The following is a 17,474-nucleotide window of genomic DNA, read 5'->3' on the forward strand; positions in this document are numbered from 1 at the left end:
GACACAGGGAGAACATGCAAAAGTCTACACGGACAGTAACCCCAGTTCACAAACGAAACAGAGACCCTGGGGCTGTGAGACGGTCAATTCAAGTACAAAATTTATCCTAAATGAGCAAGCCAAAGGTGAGGAAAAACTCCCTGACACAACATGAGGTAGAAATCTTGAGAGCAATCAGACTCAAAAGGGGAACCCATCCTCTTCTGAGTGACACTGTATAGTGAGAATATAAATCACTACTCTTCTACAACTGTATTCTAAAGAGTTAAGCAGTGCTAAGTGCGCTGGAAATATCTTCACCATAAGCATCAGGGTCATTCTCTAAATACACAGGAAGCTTTTTAAACTGCTGCAGTATCCAGGAACATCACACACTGACATTAATAGAGACAAAAAGAATAAGGCTTTCTCCATGTGTGTGGCATGCAGCTGGAATTGACTGAATGCTAATAAACTGAGGGTATAAAGATCCTTTTGGATATTGCATAATCATTTAAAAACCTGTAAGTACATACTGAATACACTAACCTTTTTTAGATTTTCATACTGCTTAAAATCTTATTATTAGCCATCCATGTGCATTGCTGCAAATAGTTCAATGTGTACTTCCAACAAGCAGATTGTTCTGTGACTGGGAGGTAGGACAGACTGTTCATGTTGTGTAAGTGTACCAATGTTCGTATGCAATGTGCATGACTGTACAGTTATATGTGGGTGTGAATATGACAGACAGTATTTTTCTACTTGCACAATGAAAGTAAACAGATCAGTTCCATCAGGGTTCCTGTGTATGTGTGTGTGTGTGTGTGTGTGTGCACGCATGTGTGTGTATTTGAGATCATGCCAGACTTGCACATTGCTTCCCAGGTAGCACTGACATCAGCTTATCATAAGAGAGTTTGGAGCCAAAACCCAGGACTTATTCCAGTCCCATTCCAATTCACTTCATTAAAATGTAGCCAGTCAGCACCTTATATGTAGGTGCACAATGCAACAACAGGCCAGGTGAATCAGGACCCCGGAGGTCTGCGACATTCTTTCCTGACCCCCCACGGGAACAGGCTTATGAATGGAAATGAGATTTTAATTCACACTTCACATCCGAAGGGTTATCTTCACATCCCACTGGTTTGGTGAGCAAGTGCTATTTTTTACAGGTGGGATATGCTGAGAGCTGAATTTGGGCATGAGGAGCACAGCAACATAAGTCTGACAGATTATTTTTCACACTGAGGCACAGACTTGAGTCTTTGTGCTTTTATATAACGGATGAGGAAAAAATGTGCACGTATGTGTGTATTAACTCTACCTCTCTCTACCTTTTTTCTCTGCAGCCCCTCACTTCAAATCTCCCACAGTGGAGTTAGGTGGGTGTCTCTGGTAGAGTGGAGAATTGCGGCAGCAATTTCACCCTCTTCCTACTGTGAGGAATAATTATACCACTGCCTGGCAGAGCTGATCTGTTCCACCTGAGGCAAAAGCTGCTTGCTGCTCTATAAGTAAGCTTTAACACCTGCCTTGCTTAAAGTAAATAACATGTGAAGACACAAGAGACATGAGATTCGCCACCTACATATAGATCATCATGCAATATATATGAGATATATACTTTTGTACTAAAAATAGTGCACATAAGTAAACCACATATATTCCCACTAATCAAACCAGTGATAGTTGAGTGTAAAACATTACACTGCTCAACATAACCAGCTTAAAAACAACAAAGACATTGTGTTACTCATACCATTGAGCCATTTGGAGTTGTACTGGGCGGTCCTCAGAGGAGGCATGTTTCCCAGGCTGCGGTATATGACTGGGTCCCGGCCAGAGAAGTCGATGACTGTTGCAGCGTACAGCTCTCCGCTGTCTGTCACAACCGCCGTAGAGTTATGGCGAGGGTCATAGGGGCAGCGTGCTACGCCATTCACCCGTTCCAATATTCTGCTCATATTCCCCACCTGAGACAGAAGGAGAGAAAGAAGGACGAATCAAATAGATATGCTCTAACTCCTAAAAAAAACTGTTATCAGATCTAACATTCTCTAACTGCTGAGTAATTACTATCGTCACTTACTTCTCTGGTGATGCACAGAGGCTGGAAAGCGTTGGTGCCACAGGACATGACCTCGGTCTTGTTAACCAGAAGTACTCGAATGTAGTTTTGACACTCCGCCTGCAGAAAAAATGATGTTACAGCAGTGCTGTTTCCTGAAATATCACATACCCCACCTACATCTAACCTCAAGTCATCCTGTAATTATTAGTAATAACAAGTGCCACTACAACAGACATTCACCTTTTTCTGAGCTTGGTTAAGCATGCACCAAACAGGGAGGGATGGAGTGTCTTAGAGAGAAAAGTGCATGGCATATGTTAGCACCGGGAAACTGACAGTGGTTTGTGTTCTCCACTTTAGATGATAGCCGCTGCCATGTTGTTCTATAGTTCCTCAATTATAGAGTAAGCAATTGGCAGCTCAGTGCTGACAGAGAGGAAGTCTGAGTTGTTGGGAACTGAGAGAATTGCTATAAACACTTTCAAATTGAAAAGGCCAGGTCATCCCTTAGCATATTCCTGTCAATATCTGTAACTGGTCAAAGCAAATACGAAGAATCTTTTTTAAAAACTGAACTTATGAACTATAAAAAATCTTAATGCATTAATCCTATACAAAAACTCCAAAAACTAAAATGAACTGAGGTCAGATGTGATGTTCAGATTTTGCAAATGAGATTACTTTTTTTTTGCCGGTTAGCTCTTTTTTTCTACAGTGCTTCTTAGATAAAAGTGGCACAGTAATCAATCTCCTAAGACAGCCTGATCACAGTATTTCTTATCAGCACCACAGGGGGACCTTGTCTGGCATGCTAGAATGCTAAAAAGAGCCATCATAAGCACCTAGTAAATGCTGTGTTTCAATCAGCATATTAAAGCTGCACCCAAGCACTGATGTGGCATAAATTATTTATTATTCACAACACATTATTCACTAACTGGAGATTTGTGCTTTAGCAAACACTGGATAAACGCGCTTTGCACTGTGTCCTCCTACAAGGCAAACCTATTCTCTTTCCTCTATCCAATGGGATGCCGGCATTTTGAAAGAAATGTTACTATTCAGCGGTAAAACTGGGGGTTCAAAGTTACCTCCGTCTTCCCTTTGCTTTGACAGGACCTCCTGGTGTCTTCGTCTGGGCCCCATTCTGTCGCCTAGGAAACCAAAATACATGTTGAAAAGTGATTCACTACCAGCCAGCAGACGTTCAGCTCAAGGCATGTTACACAACTATGCACAACAATATTACATTTAGCCAGATGCGTTGAAAGACCTTAACTGTACTGATGCTTTTTTTTATTATGTGAACAGCTAAATAAGTGGGGCAGTGGCTTAAAAGGGCAAGGTAAGGAAACAGTTAGGAAACCAGATGAAATTTGCATGTAAATGCCTTTGCCTAGCTTCTTTTTTTCAGGCAGAGAAATCTAGACTCCCCTGCTTTCACTAGCTTTGGAGTCTCCATTTTCCTTGTCCCAATTACACTCCTTTGTAGCAGCTGGTCCAGTGTTCAATTATAGAGACAAACTGAAACAGTCTAGACCAGCCAACAGAACTCACACACATACATATACTGTATGTATGTATGTATGTATGTATGTATGTATGTATGTGCCTTACACACACACACATTGAGTCTATACTGTGAATATAAGGCTCAAAACTACTGTCTTTTTCTCTCAGCTTTACACAAAAATCAACAAAATCAGAGGTACATCTTTCACAATCTTCTGACTAACAGCTCTCATTCCAGTCTGTTTCACCTAAAAATAGTCTTCTGCTCAGCCCAGTGTGTGCGAGAATGAAAAAAAAAATGGCACAGAGCAGAGACAGTGTAAGAAACTCTTGCATTCCTTCCTGTCCTGTTCTCCACTCTGTACTAGATAAAGTTCACACCACCTGGACTAAATGAGCTGTTCTGGCTCCCTAAAATCACATTCACAACGCCGTATGATTTGTTTAGTGTAACAAACATTGACATATGAGCCAATATGTAAAGTACTAAAACTACGACAATAAGCAAAAGGCTCCATATTCCCGATGGGCCTTCATTCAGCAATAGCATCATGGCTCAAATGTTTTGAATGAGACTGTCAGTAATGATTTTCACCTCTTCCCCAAAGCCTAGTATGCTGGCTCTCGCGCACCAAGATACTATGATGGTGTGACGTCATACCAAACAAACCCCCACCGCTTAGACAAACTAAAAAGCTGTATTTTTCAACATAGTGACAGAGAGAGACTATGCTAGGATACGGGTGGGGGTTGTTTGTGAGAAATGCCTTTGTGGTGAGTCATAGTTGGGGTTATTAGCATCTTGTCTTTGAAGCCGTTTGTAGAGAAGTCCGTCAGCTTAACCCTGACCTTAACCATGGCAGCCCCCCTCTTTTCACCACACTGAAACAAAGCCAGCCCTCCACTGCCATTCCCAAAGCACATTCTGAGAAGTGGGTCTGTGAAAGACGCACTGTGTGCCATGTTTGGTGAGGGCCACAATGGGGTGCCTGGGACTTTGCCACCCTTAGGGGAGCAACCATCCACCTGGCAGTGAAGCAGCAATGCTGGCTTTTCACTGGGAAGAGGATGAAACGTCTGAATAGCAAATTGCCCCTGACAAGCGTTGCATTTCATAGAAAAACTGATGAAGTAATGTAGACCAAGAATGCACACCTACAATTACATAATTACCTTCCTACTCACTAAGAAATATTGGTAATTAAAAGCTCTGTAGTTACTCTGTAGTCAATTTCTTCAGCAACACTTTGATTTGTTGCACATTCATTTTCTTTTCTGCATAAAACAAATTTCAGTTGTAAATAACAGACTGCTGTTCATAAAATAGAAAATGATACAAAATAAATTGCTAAACTATCAAATTTTATACTGGTGGAATCCCTTGAGCCCCAGTAAGTCTTTAAGGAACAGGGGGGGAACTAAAGTCAGTTTTAGAGATGCAAGTCATAACAGTTAAAATGGCAGCTGTGGAGACGATAATGAGTGTAATAGCACAGCACTCTCCAATGCATTTCTGCAATTTCACCTCACTTATGTTAAAAAAGCTACAGTCATGTATCTGTGCATGTGTGTGTGTGTGTGTGTGTGTGTGTGTGTGTGTGTGTGCAGTCCCAGCCTACATTTCTCCAACATTTTTTCAGATCCAGAAATACTGGTCAAAAGTGCTCTGTGTCCTATGCTAATTTGTAATGTGAAGATAATAGTCAGAAATTATTATCCATTAACAAGACAGTGAGACTATGTTACATTAAAAACTGAATTCCATTCAGTATGATTACTGAGGTAATGTTAATGTGCACAGTATGCGTATACAGCAGCTGGGAATTATATGTTTCCGCTTAGAGTCTGCTTCTACTGATAAGGCAGTTGTATCTGTTGTGCATGACTAATATCAGGTGTGACAACTAATTATGATCCATGAATATTACAAAGATGAGCCCAGTGCAGCACACCGTCCGTGTCTTGTCTGTATGTATGTTGAAGCACCTGCTACTTGCTACAAACAAGGCATATTCACTGTTAAACTAGAGTGACACATGGCTTCTTTAAAACCTTCTTGTCTTTCACTTGACTGCTGACTCTCCATCAAGCATGTAACTACAGAACAGTTGAATAATATGTGAATAAGAATTAATTTTACACATCAATGGTCCAACTGCCTGACTCTATCTAGACATATCTAGACATATCTAGATATACATGTCTAGATGTTAATCTCAATTTTTAATACAAAACCAACAAATGAACTAATTTTCATTCTCAACTTTCCTGAGTTGTGCTTTCTTTTTCTTAACGTTCCCTCCACATTTGTGCTGTGTCTGATTAAGGTGCATGAGCTCCACCCAATTTCCAGCTAGATTAGCAGAGTATCTGTCTAAAACACTGAACCTTCAAGATCTGTAGGCTTCAACAGGACCTCCTTAATCCCGCCTCATTTCATCCTTTAACACAGTTCCCTATTGAGCCAGCCGGTTCCCCTGCACTGAGCACCACCCTGATGGATGTGACAGGACTGCCAATGCCTTTTCCTCATTGTCCTACAACCCTGATCCCTACACAAGCGGGTGCACATATGCATTCTACTTCCTCCCCATACCAAACTCTCCCCAAAACACATACGCTTGCCCATTCTAGCACCCGCACCCCTAACACAAACACACACTCTTTCCTCATTCCAGCATACCCCTCTCCACCTGCTATAGCCAACAACTGTGCTGAAAAATGGAACCAGTGTAGTGTGGAGGTGCGTACCCTTTGAGTGGGGCTGAATGAGCAGACTGCATATTGTGCCAAACTGTGTGAGCTGTACGAGTGTGTGAATGTGAAGACTGAAAGAGGAAATGGGCAATTATTTGAAGCTTCACTGTTGTGCTGCAAAAAGCTTTTGAAGTTAGAAAAGATGACAAGTAGAGAAAAAGAGAGCTTGGTCAAAGCCTATGTCTACACCTCCACATGATGGTTGTACCAGTGTGACAGCATTGTCTTGCAGGGTTAAATGCACAGCATGGCTAAACCATAGTGGGTGTGTGGCTGTGAGTAATTACTTTAATTTGAGATTAGCTAATTAGTGAGCACAATGGCCTTAGTCAAATACTAACCTAGTGAGCAATGCTAGATTATACTGCCTGAACATGTATATGTTCAATTTCAAATATAACAACTGAAATACACTAAACATATCATCACATTTAAGCAACAAAACTGTAGGCAACAAAACACTTCAAAACCAAAGACCACCCCCTGGTGCCTTCTGTTCTCATGGTCTTTGACTTTTTTTTTTTTTTTTACCAGCATATGAAGATCACATAATAACCACCCAGCGACAAAGACCACATCAATAATTAAATCTGGGCAAATTGCAGAAGGGGAATTAATAACCAGTTGGCTGAATGAAATCAGCCCCGGCTCATCACACTCTGATGTCAGTTGAAATTTGGACTGCTGGCAAAAAAATATCAAACCAGCACCATTTAATGTGGCTACTTTTTCATTTTTGATAGGCTGCCCAGGATGTGCCCTCCCACTCCTCCCTGCACCACTGAGATTCAAAAGGAATAGACACCAGTACCTACAGAATATGATACTAAAAACGTTACATCTCTAATGTTACTCACTCTAAAATATGTGAACAGCAGCCAAAATACCAAAATACTGGAACAGAATCAAACCCACCCAGATTCTCATGGATTCTTTCTATTCTTTCACAGTTTACTGCTGTGTAGGATTTCCTGTTTTAAATGTGAACTGCTGAGGAGGGCAGTCACCTCTTGACCGGAGTGGCCTCCATCCATGCAGCTGCAAAACTGCTTGCCAAAGTCAACGAAAGGAGGTTGGCTTTGCTACATTTCCTACTGATTTAGAAGAGAAACCTCTGTTTTTGCTTGAAACCTGGCACATTTGATTATCAGTCCCTGTTTGACTTATCAGTGATTTATCACGGACATTTGAATGTGTTAAATAAGAAACTGTTGAAATCCGTGCTTCTTCAAACACAGCATATTTGACTAATGGAAGCCTTTGGAAATTCAACAAAAGTAGAGAAGAATAAAGGTCTTGAAGGCACTGTGAAATACCTGGCATGACTTCTGATTTGCATTAGTGTAGCTCACCACTGCAGTCACAGCAAAATGGCTTAGTCTGATTTCAAAACTGCCTTTCACATGAATGAACCAATTACAATACACGTTTCAGCTCACAGGTCAAGAGCAGAGGTGCAGAAGCTCAACAAAAATCCACCTTCCACGCAGAAACCACAAATAACAGTTTTTAACACAAATCTCAATGCACCCTTTTAGCTTTTACAGCCATTATACTGGGACAGGTTATAGAAATGCCAGTTGTCTTTTGTGCTCTAGCATATATGGTTTAAACGTATGTTTGCTGTTTAAAAAAGGCATTTATGATGTATTACATTTGCAGTTTGATATGTGATGGTGTTATTCTCAACACAAATAAAAGATGATCAGAATAACTACACAACATGCATTAAAGTATTGCACTGTGTTACACGCGTTTATGTAAATGTCTACAAATAATTGTAGTATTTGTTTTTTATACCTCTTCAAGCTTTACATACACTCAACTGTACACCTGCTCATTCTTACAATTATTCAATCAGCTAATCATGTGGCAGCAGTACAACGCATAAGACCATGCGGATATAAGTTAAGAGCTTTAGTTAATTGAACATCAGAATGGGGAGAAAATGTGATCTCAGTGATATTGATATGTGGCATGGGTGTTGGTACCAGATATGCTGGTTTGAGTATTTCAGAAAATGCTGATCTCCTGGGATTTTCACTCATATCCCCTCTGGACTTTGCGCAGGATGGTCAAAACAAAAAAAAACATGCAGTGAGCGGATGTTCTGTGGGCAGAAATGCCTTGTTAATAAGAGAGGCAAGAGGAGAATGGACAGACTGGTTTGAGCCGACAAGAAGGGTAAAGTAAATCAAATAACCACTCTTTACAACTGTGTTGAGCAGAAAAGCATCTGAGAACACGTCAAACCTTGAGATGGATCGGGTATAACAGCAGATTACACTGGGTTCCACTCCTGTCAGCCAAGAACAGGAATCAGAGGCTAGAGTGGGCACAGGCTCACTGAAACTGGAGAGATGAAGATTGAAAAAAAGAACAGGCAACATTTTCCCAGCCTTCAGCAGTCCAGTCTGGATGTTTAGCCACGATCAGAGTCACTGAGATCCCAATTTCCTCCATTCTGATGTTTCATTTGAATATTAACTGAAGCTTTTAACATATATCTGCATAGGTTTATGTATTGTGCTGCTGCCACACGGTTGGCTGATTAGACATTTGCATGAATAAACAGGGGTACAGGTGTTCCTATTAAAGTGACTGTAGAGTACGCTAAAAGTCTGTCCATATCAGATCACCTGTACTTGATACAGTACTGTAAGAGCATTGTGAAAGTTTAATCATAACTATGGCTACTATTTTTGACTACCTCTTAAAAGCATAAGGAACCTTTCAACACTCCTGTAGCCTATACCATTTGATTTATTTGATGTGGTTATAATTCATGAAGATCCTGAGCAGGTTGTCCTGACATGAACGTGTTTACCACACAGCACCGGCGAAAGAAGGTTCGAGGTACGAGAAGGTGGGAGGGAGATCAGAGTTATGAAACAGAGTTTCTTCTTTAGGTGTAGGAGATTTAACAGAGTTTCTTTGAACCATTTTGTACGTCCTGTCTATTTACATTCCAGCCTGGCCAATCCTCAGGCCTTATCTTCTACACAGACCTCCTCACACATAGCAGACCCTATTCTCTCACCTCTTCATCTTCATTCACAACTCTGTTTCTCTCATCTGTGAGAATGGGGCCAGGCATCTCATCTCTTTTTTACTACAGCCTGTGACAGTGCAAATCTAACTAAGTTCTTCCTCCAAAATCCTCCTCCACACAAAACAGTGCTGGAACATTTCAGCTAAGCTCCTTTCTTTCCAAAGCTTCTCACAGTGTGTAAGTGATGCTCACTGGGTCAGTCATGTTACTCAACGAGGACAGATTGTTCCTTTTGATTTCACACATACACACAGAAAAGAATTCAGATAAATGGATATGCATTTAAACAACAAAAGTGCTGCAGTAATTTTGTAGTAACCATTTTATCCTGGTCAGGGTCACTGTGGATCCGGAGCCTATCCTGGGAACACTGGGCACGAGACAGGAATACACACTGAATGAGACACCGGTCCATAACAAGGCACCATTCACACTTATGGGCAATTTAGCATCCAATCCACCTAGCATGTTTTAGGAGGTGGGAGGAAAACAGAGATCCCAGAGGAAACCCACACAGATACAGGGAGAATATGCAAAACTCCACATACTCTATAGAGAGTAACCTGAGCTCAGAATCAAACCAGGGACCCTGAAGCTGTGTGTGAGATAAACATCAATATTGTTCTATGAACAATATTGCCAGTAAGGCAAATCTGAGATTTTCTCCTTTCTCTAAGCAGAAACAACTTTCTAATATCAGACAGACCCTGACAAATGATGAATAGCACAATAAACAGTCAAGCTGATGATATAGGGGAGCCCAGGGATGATCATAACATGGGTCACTTGTAATACCCCCAGTATCTCTGAAAATTAAGTAGCTACAGTCACATGCTTTGCTGTGCATCTGCTTAGGGTAGCATTAAACTCATAATAGAAAAGGTAGCTGTCTACAAGATACAGTGTACATTTTATTCCCAAAATTGTTTTTCAGTTCAGAAAGTTTAGTTTTGTACTGTTGTTGTGCTGATTGATGTTCCTATGATATACTAACAAATGTGAAACTTTAATAAAACAGAAACAATTCTACGTGTGTTTGGTAATAACTGACAAGAGCTAAATGTTTAGCATAAGGGCACAAGGGAAGATGTGTAATGGGTGATAGCAAAAGTTAAGAAAAGGATTAGGGCCAGCTGTAAGAAAATCTGTTTCTACATGGCATTGAATCAAATTATTCAAGTGACTCAGATAAGGAAAGCAAATGCTTTGTGTGCATTCAGTTTTCCAATTTAATGCCAAAAGAGCTATGGGCTCTGTGCTGATACTATCCAGGACATTCTGTATGTTCCAGCTATGATTCAAATTGAGAGACAAACCAATCACACACACACACACACACACACACACACACACACACAGAGAGAGAGAGAGAGAGAGAGAGAGAGTCACTGATTATATATTCTATTGAGAATTATTAGTTTAAATTGTGTGTCAGATTACCAAAACAGCCTGTGAAATACAGACTAAAACTACCTTTGCTCAAATCTGAGGATTAATTGCGAATGTGATATTACTCTATTTTCATGGTTAACATGCATGGAATCTTATTTATAGTTTTAATTTTTGATTTATATGCCATTCTGCTTTTTTCCCATATTGTTTAATTTCAATCCAGAACATGTTCCAAATGATCTGGCGTAAATTCTTACATTTACATCCGACTGTCTAACTGTAATGTGACATAAACTGTGTCAGGTTGTAGCCCATAAAGGTAAAGTTTTTGAATCAAATCTTGGCTGATCTTGTTGGTATGTTTTTTAAAGAAAATAAAGTAAAAGTAAGCAGTGTTACAGTCATCGTCTGTCTCCCCTACAGCAAGCCACAGGCAAAAATCTCACACAGAAATAGTTTTTCAGACACGGTTGAAAACGTAGTCGATACGTTTGCACACCTGCATCCCAAAAGCAGAGGATCAATAGAGGATGGATGAAGAAAAAATGTTTGGTTCACACTTCATTGTTTCCTACTATAATAACACTCATTGAAAGCATAGTGTAGCACCCAGGAGGAGCTGTATAAACAGAGTGAGTATGACCAGACAACCCAGATTTACACAGTGACGCCATAGTCAAAGCTTCCTGCCTCCTTTGTACTGTCTGAACATGAGCAGTTACTGATTAATGGTGCATACACACAAATCCACATGTATAGTGATTGTATCAAAATTGAAAGGCAAAATATAGAATTTATCAAAGCAAACACCATCTGCAAAAAAATTAAGCAGCTAGTGGAGCACGTTCACTCAATTTGGCTTTTACGTAAGGAATTATTCAATCATATGTCTGGTAATCAATTGAATTAACTACATTAATTACATTGCTGATTTTTTGCTTGAATGTAATTACTGTTAAATACAACTTCAGCGTGTTCATCTTGCTTTGTTGGAAGATTATACCATTATATCTTTCAGCGATGGTGCTCTCAGGAAGCAAATATATTTAACTGTTGTAAGCTCAGCGGATTCCGATTCCCAAAGCCCTAACACGCCAGAAGTTGGTGCCTAAGTTGTAGAGAGAAAAGAGGTACACAATGAGAGAAGTGTCCATATCCGAGTCATTCTGTTGATAGAATTTTTAGCTACATTCACATTTCACAAAGAAACTGGGGATATAGTGTGAATTTCCCAACCATCAGTGAGTATGATTATGCCTACTGTGGGATTTCTTTGGTTCTCCTATACTGATGTAATGTCCTGCAATCTCTGGTATTTCCAGTGTCATTGAGGCTATTGACCACCCATTTTGTAGCCAAAAAATGAGTTAAATTATGCTAATTGCATGGCTAATCTGTGAATTTGTTAGTATTAATGGACAGTCCATCTCTGCTTCAGAAAACTGCTTAATATGAATTCAGAACAATAAATCCATGACAAATTCAAGCCTTTTCCAGAATCATGAACGAAATGTCATATAAGCACATTCCAGTTTTACCATTTCAGCATCTATATTCCTGGCTGAAAACTCAACTCAAAAAGTTTAATTGGTTTTAACAGCAGGTGCAGTTTGGACTGCTATGCTGAATGGCTCTAATTTATTCTTGGAATAAATGCAATTGGGTGCACTCAGGATGCACCCAGAGTTAGGACCCATACTGCTGGCTCAAGTTAAAATTCTAAAATAGGCTGCTAGAAATGAACACTAATTTGCAGGTTTTTAACTTCAGGCATTTTCACATGCCAACTATATTGTTATTTTTTTCATGTTCTTGGATGTAACTAACTGAATACTGAGCAGCAGATTAAAAACTGGCAGCGCTAAATGTTTTACTTACCATTTTAAAAATTACTAATTATTTAAATGATTTTCTCAAATAGTTTACTCAAATAATTGTGAACACTGTTCCTCATACATTAAGAGCTGTAGTGATACTGATGATTACACTGCATACTGATTTAATTAGAGGCCAAAGCTCACAGCTTCTTAATGCATATGCATACAGCAACAAAAGCTCATTGAAAACACTAAAAAATGCTGATTTGTGTGGGTGAGTTCTTGGCCACGGCCATCTCCCTTGCCATACTTTTTTGCTTATTAGCAGGCATTCTGGTGGGGTCAGCTCTCTCAATATCTCAGGCATGAATTCAGAGGGAAGGCACTAGCACTTCTCACCTCATCCAGCTTGTGGAAAGTGGAAAAGACTCTGCTTTGGCCCTGCAGGCCTCCTGCCAAAGCCTGCATGTTTGGCACTAGGACATGCATTTCTGAGATGAGCTGGCTCCTGCTCAGGTCCATTCTACTTCTGGCACGCACACACACACACGCACACACACACACACACAATAATGCTAATGATATGAGGCAAATAGAGGAAGGGAGGGACTGATATCATCCTGGAGATGGCAAAGAAGCACTGGAGGACATACGTAGGACAGGAAGAGTGAAATGAAGAAAATGCATCAAAGTGATGAATAACAACAAAAACTGTACCCTACAGTTTTGAGTGAAACTGTCAGTGCAGAAATGAAATGAAAATATCCTGCTCTTCAAACTCTCACTAGGTGTTTGCATTTAGTTGTAATGTTGCAAGCTGTATAGTTCAGAAAGACAGAGCAATCTGACACAATCCCACAATCTCCCTTTCTCTGGCAGGCACAGACATTCTCCTTCATCTGCTGGCGCCATCTCTCCTCATTGATTTGGACCCTGGCACTGCTTGTGATGCTCCAGTTAGTCTAAATGAAGAAAGATCTGTCATATTCCCAACTTTGGATCACTCACAGGAATTGGACAGAGCGATACAGGCTGAGGTGAAATGGAACAAAATGAAATTGCAGCTAAGGTTTTCATTCAGGATGGTTTAGTGACAGAATACATACAGCAATCATGCTGCTCTACAGAATGCCAAAAAAGGATGAGGAACAACATAATACAATCATTCTCTGACAAAACCCATGTGTCTTTTAGAGCTGTTCTAGTCATATTACAGTGGAAAATAAAAGCAAAATAATGAAAATGACTTTATTTATTTAGCAGTGGACTTTATTTGTTTGATGCAATACAGAGTATGGGATATGGCTCCAGTGAAATAGAGGCATGACCTAATGTTCCACATATGGGTAGAACAAGCTCACACCACCCACAATACAACCATGCCTGACATTGCAAAAGTTTGAAATGCAATTGGAAGAGTCTAATTAGCCTCTCTGCTTGGCAATGTTTTCTCTTAAGCTTTTCAAGGTGAGTTTGGCAGATGAACTAACCCTCAGAATCCAAAATTTCCTTACTGCCAAAAGCCTCGAAGAGAGAACAAACGGTCACCAAGAAGACAAAGCCATAGCCCTAGTATAACTCTTTATGCCTACCTGGATAAGTGAAATGTTGCTTAAGTTCAGTCGAAAGAGGTAGTTTCTGCAGAAAAGTTGGAGAGAAAATAAAGGTTAAATGATGAATATCATGAAGGATAAATGTTAACAGCAGCAGAGCAATCCAGATTTTCAATCCAGATTTTTTAAAACCAATTTTATAATGTCATTAAATCTACAAAGTGAACAACTGATCTTAAAAAAACTTTTAAAAAGGTTCTATATTGATTGATTTCAGGCATAAATCTTTGAATTACCCTCTTATAAGCAATTATACACTATTCAGTGCTGGGCACATAGGAAGTGCAATAATTATTACCTTGCCCCTACTATTAGCTCATTCCTGGTCAGATCAAGAGTGAGTTGGGAGTAGTCTCGTACACCAGGGTGGGAGAAAATGGAAATCCAAGGGCTTAATGCTAAAGGAGAAAAGGAGAACAAGAAAAAAGGACATCACATTAATGAGGGGACTCATTTTTGTCACAGCTTTCTTTGAGCAATTGCATGTGGCAGGCATTAGTGACATCACAATTATATAAATCAATCAAAATGATGTAATTCAAATTTAATATTGAAAATTTATAGAAAACCATACACTGGAACCTGTTGTGGGTCATTCTTGGAAAGATAATTGCACTTTTATGAAATGGTAGCCCTGAGTTTCTTGTCATAGACATTTCTATGACAAAAAAATGCATTTAGCATGATTATCACTAATGCTCACTCAGTGAAAGCAGTTTAGAGTCACTTTTACACCCAGTCTTTGAGTTGTCTCGTACCAGGCAGCCGACACTGTCAAGAAATTATCAGCACAAATGATGTGTATGATGTACACTAGCGAATGTGAGTAAGAAATGTGATATTTCCTGTGTTCTGTCCAGTTAAGTTAATCTAGATTGTGATTTCATTTTGTATGTTTGGATTTTGTATTAATGCACATGGATCGTAACTCTTCCTCTCACTGTCAATCTGATATGTTACACTTCTGCACAAATGAGTGCACAAATAACTTGAACAGCAAGCTGCTCTTCCTTCTACTCCATTCATGTAAATAAAAAGGAGAAACAGGTGTCTGTAGAATTAACTGAAAAACTGGGGAGTTAAATCAGGGAGGAAAGCCCAGCGTCATGAGGGAGACCCAGCCGCGAGGTACAATGCTCACTGTACCACAACATGGCTGTTGATCCTAATTCAACATGACACTCAGTCAGAACTACACTTTTTAGGAAATCTTTAAAAGTGCAGTTTGACAGAAGCTTCTGTACATCAAAACAATTTGGCCTGCCAGATATTAGGGCACCCATCAGGGCTTTTTAAAATGGGAACAAAGTGACACAGAAAGACCATTATGTAAAAATAAAACCACTTGATCTTTTGGTGACTTAACATGCTTTGCAAAATGGGATTTCACAGTCAGGAGGATGAAAGAAGATTTGTCATCTTTCAAGTAAAATCAGAACGTTTTAGCAGTTCACCAGATCTGGCATCACTATATTGAGAAATTGGTCTGAAATATTATATAACTTTCACCTCATGATTAAGATCCTATTCAGTCATTTAATTTTACACATAGTCTTTTGAATTTATACAGACGACCATTTAATTTGATATCCCAGTTTCTACCAAAAAAAAATCCTTTGCTCACATTCCCAAATCTCCAGACAAACTCAGACGCACTAAAGCAATGATATTGTCACGTACCATCCATCAAATGGTGCACATTTTACTAAAGCTTTGAAGGTCCAAAACAAATTCAGCTGTATTTGTACAGGTCAGAACCCTGGCGAACCTCCTTCTTAGGCAAAACATGCATAATAAAACCTCAGATCACAGTCTCAAGGGGTCTCAATCATCCAGATGTTTGGGGCAAGTAAAACAGTCTCTCATGGGAATCTCATGGGAATTTCATGGGAAAATAAATCAAGACAATTTTTAAGCAAGTCTACTGAGAGACAGGAAGATCTAGGAGTATGATCCTTACATCACTTCTACACACTGCTAAAGAATGTGCTTGAGTCTGGGACCATATGGCAGCATAATTCAAGTCATCCTTTACAGAGACATAACGAGAGCAGGGTTCCATAATCGCAGCCCTCTGAGGGGTTTGTAGTATTTATCCACACTAGAAAGTTTTAACAGAACATCCTGCAGTGATCCCATTCAGGTTTAATGAGCAGTTATAGCCTCAAATGTTTCACACACATCATTTACTATCAAATGTGTTTAGATTCAGTACATCAAGACAATTTTCAAGTCACGTATTCATTTCTTCAAATTATTACCAGAATCTGAAAAAAAAAAAAAAACATTTTCTTTAACACACACAGGTGCAGCCATAAGCATGCTATTATATTAGGTCAATGATGGACAGCTGCTCCTTGGCAGATTAAAGCACACACATGCTTAGGCTCAAGTGTGCATCATTCACTCATGTGGCCCAGAAGAGTGGTGCATGCATGCTAAGAGAAATTGAGCAAAGTAGAAGACAGCTGACGAGCAGATCAGGCTCTGCAGACCAATACGAGTGTACTGCTAACATCTGGATTGCCTCGGCACACTGCAGGGTTACAGTTCACTGAGGAGAAAAGCAGAAGTTTTCAACACAGAGGAGAGAGCTGAAAGCAGCACATCCAGAAAAAGATGAGTAAACCACTTTCAATTTTCCAGACTAATACAAATTCTTCATTTACAGAAGCCATAAGAGAATGAACAAAATTAGATGAGAACCTCATGAGCTGCCTGTGCAAAACTGTTTGTTTATTCTCTTAAGGGGAATTAACACTCAGAGTCCACTCAAAGACATTTATCCTTTCACTTACTCTTGCCTTTATATGCATGACTGCCTCTTCATAAAATGTGTCTTGGGCCTGGCAGTCCATACAAATAAAGAGGGATAAATATAAAGCCTGCTTGCCCTAGACAGCTTATGGGCCAGATTTTGGAGTTGACAGATGATTACTGCTTTCTGATTCATAGAGCAGGAGAGTAACACATTAGCTTCCAGATCTATAGGATGAGGCTGGATTTAGCAATGTTTTTCAGTGACACTCAAGGTTACTTAAACATACCCTTTAGGACCATCTGTGTAAGACAAACGCCCTTTATATTCTAAAAGCACAGTCAAAATGACAAAATGGTTTTACACACACAACAGCCATTACTGTCGTTAGTCAGCATTTCACTACTCAAGAAGGATTAGCAAAGGAGACAGCATATTAAAGGGAAAGAGTTGTGTTGATTCATCTCACAAAACACAATGCATAGGGGCTTTCAAGCAAGCCTGTACACAGTACACC

The 17,474-nt window shown here is 39.8% G+C and overlaps 1 protein-coding gene and 1 long non-coding RNA gene across 6 annotated transcripts in view; one reads left to right on the forward strand and one right to left on the reverse strand.

The window, feature by feature from the left end:
- Positions 1 to 17,474, reverse strand: part of sema5ba (sema domain, seven thrombospondin repeats (type 1 and type 1-like), transmembrane domain (TM) and short cytoplasmic domain, (semaphorin) 5Ba) — a 96,833-nt gene that overhangs the window by 32,320 nt on the left and 47,039 nt on the right. For all 5 annotated transcript variants that reach the window (XM_053233999.1, XM_026911676.3, XM_026911691.3 and 2 more), the window contains 5 exons: positions 14,498 to 14,597; positions 14,179 to 14,224; positions 3,148 to 3,210; positions 2,075 to 2,173; positions 1,745 to 1,958 (listed from right to left, as the gene is read on the reverse strand). In XM_053233999.1, the coding sequence (XP_053089974.1) occupies positions 1,745 to 1,958; positions 2,075 to 2,173; positions 3,148 to 3,210; positions 14,179 to 14,224; positions 14,498 to 14,597 (522 nt within the window). The remainder of the gene's footprint in view (positions 1 to 1,744; positions 1,959 to 2,074; positions 2,174 to 3,147; positions 3,211 to 14,178; positions 14,225 to 14,497; positions 14,598 to 17,474) is intronic.
- Positions 91 to 4,276, forward strand: LOC128318318 (uncharacterized). Its single transcript, XR_008301780.1, has 3 exons — positions 91 to 1,157; positions 1,335 to 1,499; positions 3,173 to 4,276. It is a non-coding gene; the product is annotated as an uncharacterized LOC128318318 (long non-coding RNA).

Source organism: Pangasianodon hypophthalmus, chromosome 5, assembly GCF_027358585.1.
Source record: "Pangasianodon hypophthalmus isolate fPanHyp1 chromosome 5, fPanHyp1.pri, whole genome shotgun sequence".
NCBI lineage: Eukaryota > Metazoa > Chordata > Actinopteri > Siluriformes > Pangasiidae > Pangasianodon > Pangasianodon hypophthalmus.